Source organism: Triturus cristatus, chromosome 7 (assembly GCF_964204655.1).
Source record: "Triturus cristatus chromosome 7, aTriCri1.1, whole genome shotgun sequence".
In the NCBI taxonomy this organism is placed as follows: Eukaryota; Metazoa; Chordata; class Amphibia; order Caudata; family Salamandridae; genus Triturus; species Triturus cristatus.
The window spans coordinates 1545410008-1545421890 of NC_140590.1; the positions used below are offsets into that span (position 1 = coordinate 1545410008).

The following is an 11883-nucleotide window of genomic DNA, read 5'->3' on the forward strand; positions in this document are numbered from 1 at the left end:
GTGATTATTTGTGTTTTGAAATATCACAAAATCAGGGCATAGTCTAAGAATTGATAACGTGCAATTATTTTTGGCTAAAAGGTTACAGGGGTAGATGGCAGCCTGTGTCATTTGAGGCAAATTCAAAGACAACTATAATTGTTTGAACTAAAGTAGACTTGTATGCCATCCGAAATGTTAGTGGTTCTATTGTTTCATAAACATTGTTGTGATCAGCAGACAATAGCAACTCACACATTAAGTTAATCAAATTTAAAGCAGAACACCAAACTTGTTTCTCCTCTGTATAGTCCTACTAAAATATAGCTGAGCTTTAGTTAATAAAACAAGTAAAACCAACAAAACAATGTGTAACTTTGTAACCAGGAACACGTGGACAACTGAACTGAGAAATTCTATTTGGTAACTGTGTAACTATGTAAATTTAGCTTTCGAAATATCAGTTAGATACAAACTCTAAGTACTCATTTACTTACAAAGACTGGCTACTTTGTTGTTTTCTAACCACAAGGACACAAGCTAAGATCCTAAAATATTATATTAATTCTCTGTGTTTTGTCTAGATGCTAAGGGATTGAGTGATCCTACCAAAATCAAACGTATGCGCTACCAAGTGCAGGTCAGTCTGGAGGACTACATCAACGACAGGCAGTACGACTCCCGGGGCCGCTTCGGCGAACTGCTGCTTCTGCTCCCTACACTCCAGAGCATAACCTGGCAAATGATAGAGCAGATTCAGTTTGTCAAACTCTTTGGAATGGCCAAGATTGACAATCTGCTTCAAGAGATGCTTCTGGGAGGTTAGTATGAACAATGCACAAACTATGAAATCTAAAATACATTTGTCCAGAATACAAAACCGAAACGTGTACAGAAGATGAGAGAAGGCTGAAAACAGCTGTTCAAAATGTTTGGCCACTATGTTTCAGCCACACACTTAATCTGCTTTTTCAGACAGGATGTTTTATTTGATCTTTATGTGATACTGCCATAATAAAACGGTTTTAAGGCAGATGTTAGTTTTGCAGAAACAATTAGAACAACATTGCATACCAGCGTCCCATTGGTACAAATTTGTTTTATATTGCTGGGGCTTTTTATCAGGTAGCAAGGCCTTCCAGGCAATCAGTAGTTTTGATTTCCTTAAATATATGTCTCACTTCACTTCAGGTACAACTATTCACAAATAAAGTCAAGAGTAAGGGCCTGATAACATTTTTCGTGTTAAGGATACTCTGTTGCAACAGCAAAGAATGTGATCTGCCTGCTAAATTTAAATGTGGGCGGACCTTAGGGTTACTCACGGCGGAGACTACTCTTTCTCTGCTGTGAAACAAAACCATAGATGGCCCTACGGAGTAAGGGATGTTGGAGGCTAACATGTCATTCTGCCCACCTAATTTTGATCACTGCCGGTGAAGACCAGGAAGATACTGGGGATAAGAGGCAGTGAAAACTGCTAAATGGTCTCATTGCCATGGTAGAGAACTCCCATGTTGAGGGGCCCATTGTATTGTTAATTTTCAAAAATAAAATCCATTTTTGAAAATAAAAAAAGTATTTGTTTGGTATGGGGCTCCTTCCCGCTGACGCAGCCCTGTCCAAACACACAATGCATTGCCAATGCTTTATAAATGACCGCCAGCTTGGTGGTAATTTACTTCATCTCCCATTTGAACAAAGGCCCTTCTGACACTATTGAAATCAGGACCTAAGTCTCCCAGGCATGCTTTTGACCTTCTTTAAGGTAGCGAGTTCAAAATGTAATCCCAACTGAGGTGATGCAGAGCTCCTCATACCCAATGCAATATAATCCATGAAATCAAAAAACTAATTTCAGAGAAAGATAAACATAATTCTTACGAAATATATTGCCTGAATACCAAAAAAAGGATGGGAAGAATAGAGAATATCTGAATTAACTTCTGATCGAAAAAGTTTTTTTTTTTAAATTGGGTCCCAAAAAACACACATTGCTGCAATATTCCAAGGCACTTAAGAACACCTCTTGTGTGTGGATGTGCTACTTTTGAAAGATCAAAATGCCATCCCTCACAGTGAAGCTAGGTAATGGCTGAAGGGGGCTGACCCATTGCAATATGCTGTAGTGGGCGGAAAAAAATGTGAATGGCACAATAACAGACCAATGGATTAAGTGACCCAGCTGAGCCCCTTTAATTAGGTATATTATACATGTCATTTTAGTAAACTTAAAAGCCCCTGCCTAACACCAGGCCTAATAAACAGGTTTGCAAATTGATATGTGTAAGAGCATTTATTGAATACATTGTCACCTATGGGATAGACTCCTCTGTCATTTCATGACTTTAAGATGTACATTCATCTAGGACCTGATTTGGGAGGCTGCAAAATATTGAGTAAATATGAAAAAAAATTCGAATGTGATCTATGATTCTGACAAGCATGTAAGATTATTATTCAGAATTCACCATAGGTGTAGTCTACCCCTGCTTAATTGATGTGTTCTTCACCTCAAATATTTGTGTAGGTATACTTGTTAAAAAAAGGACTACATCTGCTGTAGTTCAGCCTATTTCTCAATGTATGGACATTTGTACTACGCTCTTTTAACAGACTTTCTCTGAATGGATTTTTTTAGGATCTACAAACGAGACACCACACTCGCACCATCCACTGCATCCTCACCTTGTCCAGGAGCATCTAGCAACAAACGTTATTGTTGCCAACACACTAGTTGCGCATGGACAAATGAGTAGGTATCTCTTTTTGTAAGATTTGAAATGTATATTTAAACACTGTTTCCTGAACTTCAACAAACACTATAAATATATATATATAAATAGATATATAATTTCCCTTTTTTCTGAGTTTTGTATAGCGCAAACTTGACCCCAAGGTATCAGGTATCAGAGCGCTTTACATGAGCACCAGTTGCGTTACACAAGGACACATTCAGTTTTTGTTAGGCACGGGGGGATTACGTGATTTGCCCAGAATCATAGGATGTTGAACATCGTTGCAGAGACTCGAACTCGGTACCCCCAGATTTGAGATCGACTGCCCTAACCATTAGGCTGCCTCCTCTCCCCAACAAAGTAAAATCTACATCAGTTTTAAAACAGCTGGTTCTTCAATGTTTCCACCAGAAATTCTGATGTTTAAAGAATTTATAATCTCAGGCAACTGTAGGACTAAATCAGGTCTCATCTTTCTATGCTGACTGCTTTTTACTATCGTGGAGAATACAAATCCTGCAACTAAAAGGCATTTCTTAATTCCAATAAAACTTTGTGCTAGTGGATCAATTATTGTCGTGATCAAAACCAAATAAACTGATGTAAAACTTTGAATTGCTGCTGATTGTTAGATGTTTCTTTTGCCCTTTATGGCAATGTTTCTGTGTCACTGATGATTTTAAGCTGCATTACACAAGCAGTTGTATTACATTGAAAGGTGCAGATGTTGAAAATGCATTAGTGTTCAAAAAATATACATAACACGGGAAGATTGAAAGGAAAGAGTGCATTAATAAAACCATTACCCATCCACCATTGTAGCAGGACACAGAAAAACACTAGCATAACGCTTGCAGTCCCACGCTATAACCCTATGCTCCACTTTCCCCATTATTGCCACAGGTGCTAACTTCAGTGTCTCACGACCGAATCCTTTCAACATCTTCCAACCCCCACCAACTTCAATTGCAGTACGCAAAAGTCACAAAAAGAGGCAACCAGCCAATCCGGTAAACATAACTTTGTACAGGTGAGGGGGTATTTGAGGTGTGAGACGAGCCACAAGGCTACAATAGAAGCTGTATCCATCACAGATCCCCCACCAGCTCATCCTTCCACCCACCATCCACCTGAACCACATCTGCAACAAGCAAGAGGAGTCTCATTTCTGCCATTTTCTACCAGAAACTGGTCTGCAAAATACTTTCCCTCAAGGTGCTTCCTTTCAGTTTTCTTTATACATCCCTAGACCATTTTAAGTGACTATTAATATGAAAGTCTTTTAAACACTCTCTTAAAGTTAAAATGTGTCAATCAAGTCCAAAATGGAAATGGCTATTGTAGAATAATGTTCTAAAACAACTTCAGTTTAGAAAATAGTTCTCTCTAATGATTTTTTGTTCTTCTCAATATTTTTGCAGCTACTCCTGAAACACCACAGCCTTCACCACCATCGATGTCGGGGCCTGAGCATTATAAAGTGATCCCGGGTGCAATTGCTGCTATATCAAAACAACCAACATCAATTCCTCAAGCAACCATCACAAAACAGGAAGCAATGTAGCTCGTCCTTGTACTAAAGAAAAAAAAAGAAATAACTATCCGGAACTCTGAAAAGACTCAGTTTTGAGAAACAGTTGAGACTCACATCATCATGGCGAACAGAAAACAACAGATTGGACATTGTTGTGCCAAGACCAGCAGATTGTTAAAATATGTGTACTAAAAAAAAAGGCACAATTAAACTGCACAAAAAGTCTCATCTATTTTTATGAACAGCAACCATCAGACCTGTGATCTGTGAATAATAGGGAAACATAAAGATGTATCTATATTTTTTTAGCTGTTTATGGCCTTCTTTTAGTTTAAGAAAATAATTTATATATATGAAATTCTAACTCTCCTGGCCTGTAAAATAGCATGTTGCACTAACCAGTGATGACAGCTAATGAGGAACTAAGATTAATTTAATTTTATATGACATACCTATGATAAGTTAAGTACATCTATCCTACAAAAACTGTCCAACAATATCGTGAAGACCATTTGGATATACTCTAGAGTCTAAAACTTCATGTAAAATAAAATGTAGGACTAACTTTGGCTGAAATTAGCAAGATGTCTTCTTTGAGCTTTCTGGGCAGGTTGACTGTTTGCTTTTTTGTTTATTAGTGTAGAACCTAGAGCATTTGAGACGCTTCTCCTCATTACCCAACAGATCAAGAAGTTGTGTCCCTGATATATTTCTGTAGCCCACAAGCGTAGATCAGCTGCTATAAAATTAGATCAATTCATTTTAGCTTTTAAGACTCCCCATTACTTTTTCCACCCTTTTAAACTAAAACCTCATTCTGATGACAGGCATTGTAGAGGTGCATGTATTAGATTCACCTTACAAAGAGAGCCTCAAATTTTTTAATTATTAGATTGCCCCCACCTGGTCTCCCTTGGTCTCACAGGAAAGGAAAAACTTACCTTAATATAGTTCGCTATGATTTGCTTGTGATCATCTTCATGGTGACTGTCCTGCACGACCCTCATTTTGGGAGCTTCAACTCATAGCATAACGCCATTCAGCTGTCTGCCATTATGACAAGTCAGTAATGGCACCCTGAGAACAAACGGGTACTATGGGGTTACCATGGGGGCAACAATCCCAAGTAGATTGATACCCACTTTCAAGCTGTGCTGCCTCTTCCCAAAACATATTTAATAACAAATATCCCTGGGCGGGCAGATGGCACTGGAACCTCTCTCAGTACAAATATCATGAGACTGTCCATTTATAGTACTAGTGCGATGGATGTACAGCGGAAACCGAAAAAAATATTTTTTGAACGGTGATGTCAAGGGGTGTATGGGTTGTATGTGAGGGGTATCTTTGTTACCGAATACCAGCATAAGCAGCTGCACTCGGTGAGCGTAGTCCACGACTAAAAGATAATCGGGTTCTGGAGAGAAGCTACCCAAGACCTTACCATTGTTAAAATAAAAAAAAAATTAAAATCATTATTGTGACATTAGCAGGGATAAATCTTTTTAAAATCAATGTTCTTAGCTAGTATTTCCTGCATGGTAAAAAATGCCAAGACATGACTTTTTATTTCACATTGCAGTGAATAATAAATGCAATTATTTATTCCTACATTAATTAAATGCTGTTACTAGCATCAGATAACAATTTGTTTATGTAACAAAAGCATGAATCTTACACAGAGATGGCAAAGATGTCATTACTGTCATTGGACAAGCAACTGCTAGCTTCATATCTTGTACAGTCAAAAATCAAACAGATGAGATAACTCTTTGAAGATGTGGCCTGTCTGTGTCACCCAGTCAAACAGAGAGCGCTGTTCCACTAACAAAGAAGCAATGTGTCTGATAGGACTCTTTGTCTTTGAAACTACAAAAGTCCTCCCATACAATCAAACTTAAGCTGCCATTGGGTTTTACCACTGATTCAAAATGGCCGACCCTGACTCTACTGGACACTGACTCCACAACCAGGAAACAAACTTGGGATGCCAAAGCAAAGTTGGCACATGACAAATGCTGCAACTACCACTGCCATTGATTTACAAGAAAGTACTGTTTGGTGGAACGGATGAGACAGTTTGTGTATTTTCGTGTTTTTGCCAAAACTGTCACCGGTGTATCCTTTCTTTGATCAAAAATAAACTTCTATGTTTGCAATTAAGAAACATCTACAAGGAAGCCAGAGATAGTGAACAGTCTCGTTTGTGGCAGGATTAGTAAACTGTTCCATTTGTTGCGTGAATTAAAGAAAAGCAACTTCCAAAAGTGAAGACTGTGAAGCACAACATTCTGTTTGTGACCTTTTACTATATGCATTGAGCACTTGTGGGAAACACAAAATCCATCTACACGTTGTGTAAGACTCTTGAAACTTGAACTAACTCTTTTTGGGATGTTGCTGTAATGTCTCACGTGATGATTGGCCAATGACAAATTATACCTATGTCATCAATCTTTAGGAATCCCTAGGTTCTCAATTTTATTGTGTCAAGTGGCTGGACATTTTCTCTTTTGATCTCACAGCTTCCTGCAGTATATTAAAGAAAAAACACTAGAAAGTATTATTGGTCTGTGAAGAGTTTTAGGAAAATTATTTTGGAATTGCTTCTGAGAGCTAAAAGGCAGATGTAATACTTTGAGAACCTGCAGGTGGACACATCTGGTGGTTCATCAATTCAGGCTATAGCACAGTCCAATGTAAAAACGTTCTTTTTTCATGGTGTTATCAATGTGCCTTTTTTAATGGTGACCAACAGTTGTTTTAGAACCTTCAAGAGATGTGATTAGCCTTAGACAGTGTTAAAGTTTATGTTCAGTGTTTCTTCTTAGCAGCCATATGTATGCCCCCAAAAAGATAGTCCTTATATTTTGCCATGTGGTGTGCATATTTTGACTTGTATATTTTCATCACCTTTTATACTGGTAGCATTTGGTCTAGATTTACAAAGTTATTTGTGCAACACATTGATGCCCATTTCTGTTAATCACAGCATTTGCAGGTGCAAATTGTACAAAGTTAGTGACAAAATATGAAAAAACGTACACAATTATGGCACTTGTTTGTGATGTTACATGTGGTTAAATTCACTTATTAGGGCAGGTGTTTAGCATTCCATGGTGGGGACATCTGCAAAGATTAATTAATAAAAGTTGGTGGGAATTCACAAAATCTTTGCTTATAGTGTTCTACCCTGAAAACAGTCTGCTGTTCCAGCTGTGGCCGGCATGACTCGCGGGTGGGGGATAGAGAGGGGCCATGCGGGGAGGGGTGTCATGCGGGAAGGGGTCGCACGGGGAGAGGGGGGTTAATTTACTTTAAAAAATTAAACTTACCTTTGCCTCCGGTACAAGTTGCGTCACCTCTCTACTCTCCACACAGGAAGCAGACAGCCTCCCTCCCCTCCCCTAAGCCAATCACAACGCTGTAAAGGCAGCGTTGTGATTGGCTAGGACGCCCACCCCACAGGCATCTATGGAGAGGCCATTTTCTCTATGTAGGCTGCATTCAGCCTACATAGAGAAAATGCAGAGTGTGCAGGACTGGTTTGGTTGGCCCTGGGGCCGACCAAACAGTCAGCGCCCACAACAGTGGGCTAGCCACTCCTCCCCTGCCTGGAGCAGGACCGCCCAAAGTCAAATACAATTGGAGTTCAGTATTGTCATGTAATCAAAATGATTTGAGTAGTGGAACTATCAGGAAACAAACCACCATAGTGTCATCATACACGGTTTGGTTTCATGATCCATATGCTAAGGCTCTGATTCCAAGTTGTTGGATAATTTCCGAACTCTGTGGAAGCCCCTGTTTGTGCAGGGGTAACAACTCCGAGTTGTAGGGTTTTTAACGCTCCCAGTAATTACCAGGTGTATTAAATATCTCACGCTTCCTTAAGTTTCAACATGTCAAACCTGCCAAAATTTAACTGGGCAACAATGTATGGTATATACCGTTGCGTGTAATTAAGCACCCAAATCTGCATGTTATTCCCCAAAACCTCAGAATAGGCAATATGTTTTGCTCATAATAAATAAAAAAACTTCTACAATATTCTCATTTATCTGCTGCGATAAATAGCACTTGAACTCGGAATCAGGTCCTCTGTGTTATAATGAGCAATCTTTATTGAAAATCTGAGTCTGCGCGATGTTGTTAATGAGTGTCTGAAAAGATAAGTAGCCTCATGATTTTCATTTTTGATGAGGTGTCATAGGACCTGATTTCATTCTTGGTGGATGGGTAAGTGCCGTAGGATATAATGCACTTGTGATACAGCGGACATGATATCCATCACATTTGTGACAGCGTACCCCATCCGCCAAGATCTGAATCAGGCCCATAGTGATAGAATTACTTGGGCTTGCAAAACACTTGCTGAAAGAAGCAATATAGGGGAAGCATTTGCTGCGGTTTGGTATCAAAAAAATACCCTCCATGCAACAGGTCCTGGGTTAGACTGCACCAACTTCCTATTGGTGCAAAAATAAAATGGCGATTCTCTTTTACACCTCTGTCCTGCCTGTCTAATAGGGAAAGGAGCAAAATGGGTTTGCTCAAGTATATTTTAAATAAACTATTTTATGGAAGGGCAGAAAGTGGAAAAGAATTGGCTTTATTTTTGTTTTTGCATGATGAGAACGGAACAAACACCGTCCACTTTTAAAATGTGAACGATGCAAGCCTGTTTCTTATTACAACAGCAACACCAGCAGTGCAACATCAGTGTGGCTGAATTTTGTAACAGAGGTTATTCATGAATTTGAATATTTTGTTGCTTAAAAGTGTAGTAACCAGAAAATGGTGATTTAAAAGCAAAACACGTGTCATAGGTACCTGTTATATTAATACATTATGTGTGGTCCTTTCCCTACTATACAGGCAGTACAAATTAAGCAAAAGAGCATGTGTTCATTTCTGCACAAGTGTAAAGTTGATGGAATATGGCTCCTAGAGTAAGTCACTACTAGGTAGTAAATAGCATTAACAGTAGTAGGGGCTCTACATGAATCCGCAGATTCCTTTAACTAGTTCAGGTAGTATTCAATTAGAATTAGTGCTTGACATTTGGTTTGGTTATGGCAGGGTTAGTAAAGGTGTGTATTCATTTGCCTGCCAGACCCAAATGGAGGTGGCAAAAGGTCAAGGGAATATTAAAAAGTAGATGTCATACCACTTGGAACCTGGATGTCCAAAGTAAGAGCTGGAAGCCTAGATCAATGAAAATGTTCAGGATATACTTATGAGATGAATTTAAATAAAATGTATTTAAATGTAATTCATTCAGTGGTTGTTCGGAACATCTGGTTTGAAACCATGCATCCTGTCCTCCGATGGACATGCTTGGCCTAGATCAGACCCTGATTATTTGAATGTACTTAGCTCTAATATTACATTGTATATGCTACTAATCTAAAAATCCATAATTCAAAATCTAACTTCTTCACAAATCAACCTGCCCAATAGCCGCTCACACTAAAACTAAACAGTGGCTCTGACGTCATATGCCGATGAAATTATGGTTAAGCCAGCTTGCAGTGAAAAGGCCAAATGCAGCTAAAAGAACAGTAAAGGAGGTCACCAGTGAAAAAGTCACATAAGGATGTTTGCTTTTCAGAGAACAGAGGCCATTTTGTTCTAGCGTCTGCCAGCAGTTTATTATGTATTATTAAGTTATACAGATGAAGCCACAACTGCCAGCAATTCTTACTTTGAGGCCAAAATATGCCTTAGAGTGGGACTAATAATAGGGTACTTAAAACATGGATTTTGAAATAAGTTATTATAATTCTGAAGTAAATTGCATTTTAAATTATGTTGTAAACCATAGATTGTAAATATATGAGATTTAAACGGAAGTGCTTCTCTGTGCACCCTTTCCTTACTCACTACAACTGTTTCTGGATGTTGAGTTGCATTTTTGACAATATTGCAAAATTCATTGTTAGGACTTTTTATAGCTAACATATTCTTGGATTACTGCCTTCTGATGAGAAAAAAAACATGTCATAACTACAGTCTGTGTAAATAGTAAAGCAAAGTAAATATTCTACAACCTAATTCAGTTGTTGTATTGTATATGCTGGTCGTTTCTGTTTGACAGTCAGAGGCGCATACTGTCATATTTGCAACAGTAAAAAAAATGGGTTTTCCACTGTTTAGTTACTGATGCATATTGCAGACATTGGTACAGAAAAACATTGACAATTCTAATAAGTGAAAGGACTTCTGGTTGGTTGGTGAGTTTGTGTTTGCGGTTTTGTGGGTGGGTGAGGTGATTTTGAGAATGAACCCATGTATGAATGAATCCAGGGACGTTTCAATAGGCAAATGGATGGATGAAAGGGTGAGTTCATGATTACCTGGATGGATGCAATGATGAGTGAGTAACTGGATGACAGTATGAATAGGTCAGTGAATGCATGACTAGATGACTGGGTGAAATCATGCAAGGATGCATGGGTGAAGGAGTACATGGATGGATGAGTGATATATGATGCATCGGTCACTCTGTGGATGAATCAGTGGTTGAAAGGGTGGAAGAGAGAGTTGGTATGCGAATGAAATGTTATCAGTATTTCAACCTCCTCCAAATATGGGAACTGTCCAACAAGCTGGCCACATTTTATATTTTGCGTCAAGAGCCCAGCTGTTTTTGATTTAGGTGAACAGATGTGCTGTTGAAAGTTTACAATTGTACTCCATGACATCCCCAACATCGTTTTTGAAAAGGAGTATATACCATCAAAATGGCACTCATATGCTTTATGCAAGCCACCTAGAAAACACCACATTTTGTGGTTTTCCAAGAAGAAAGTGGTTTGCACCGGCTCACAATGCCAAATGTAGAGCATGCACTCATGAGTGGATCCTAGGAGCAACAGCAGGTGTAAGGAGAGGAACCACCCAGGATAAGGGGTAAGAATGGTGACTAATCAACCAAAGGTAGCCCAGCCCCAAAACCAAGAAAGCCGACAGCAGAGCATTTAGTAGGCTGGCACTCACAACCATCATTCACAGACAGCCCTAGGGCTTGGGGGACATTGAAGGGCATCAATATGAGATCCATGGGACTAGTGAGGAGCAGTGCATCCAAAACTGGGTGGGTGGTTGTAAATTGATCTCTGGGCTTAGGGACATTGAAGGGCATCAACATGACATTGAAGGGCATCAGCATGACTTTGAAGGGCATCAACACGAGATCCATGGGACTAGTGAGGAGCAGTGCATCCAAAACTGGGTGGGTGATTGTAAATTGATCTCTGGGCTTAGGGACATTGAAGGGCATCAACATGACATTGAAGGGCATCAACATGAGATCCATGGGACTAGTGAGGAGCAGTGCATACAAAACTGGGTGGGTGATTGTAAATTGATCTCTGTCAAACATTGTACAGTATACAAACTGAAAAGTAGAGGGGCAAGGACGCAGTGATGTGTTACTTCATATTAACCTTTATCATGCTCTATCCATAACACCCTACCACCTAGCCATACAGCATCCTAATTATATTGATATATTCTCTACATCCCTTCTAAAAACTCAGAAAGCGGTGTCATATCAAATCATTTATTTTCCACCGCAGGCTGCAAACAATTGGATTAAATGATGTTTCCAAAACAGTGTAACATCAA

At 39.1% G+C, this 11883-nt stretch overlaps 1 protein-coding gene across 5 annotated transcripts in view; it reads left to right on the forward strand.

Annotated features, from left to right (window-relative positions):
• HNF4A (hepatocyte nuclear factor 4 alpha) overlaps positions 1 to 10308 on the forward strand; it is a 572114-nt gene extending 561806 nt beyond the window's left edge. For 4 of the 5 annotated variants that reach the window (XM_085619322.1, XM_085619324.1, XM_085619325.1 and 1 more), the window contains 3 exons: positions 564 to 800; positions 2621 to 2734; positions 4139 to 10308. In XM_085619322.1, coding sequence (XP_085475448.1) covers positions 564 to 800; positions 2621 to 2734; positions 4139 to 4281 — 494 coding nt within the window. In that variant the 3' untranslated portion in view covers positions 4282 to 10308. Of the gene's footprint in view, positions 1 to 563; positions 806 to 2620; positions 2735 to 4138 lie in introns of those variants that run through there. The other variant, XM_085619326.1, reaches the window with a different exon arrangement.
• Positions 10309 to 11883: the final 1575 nt, after the last annotated feature.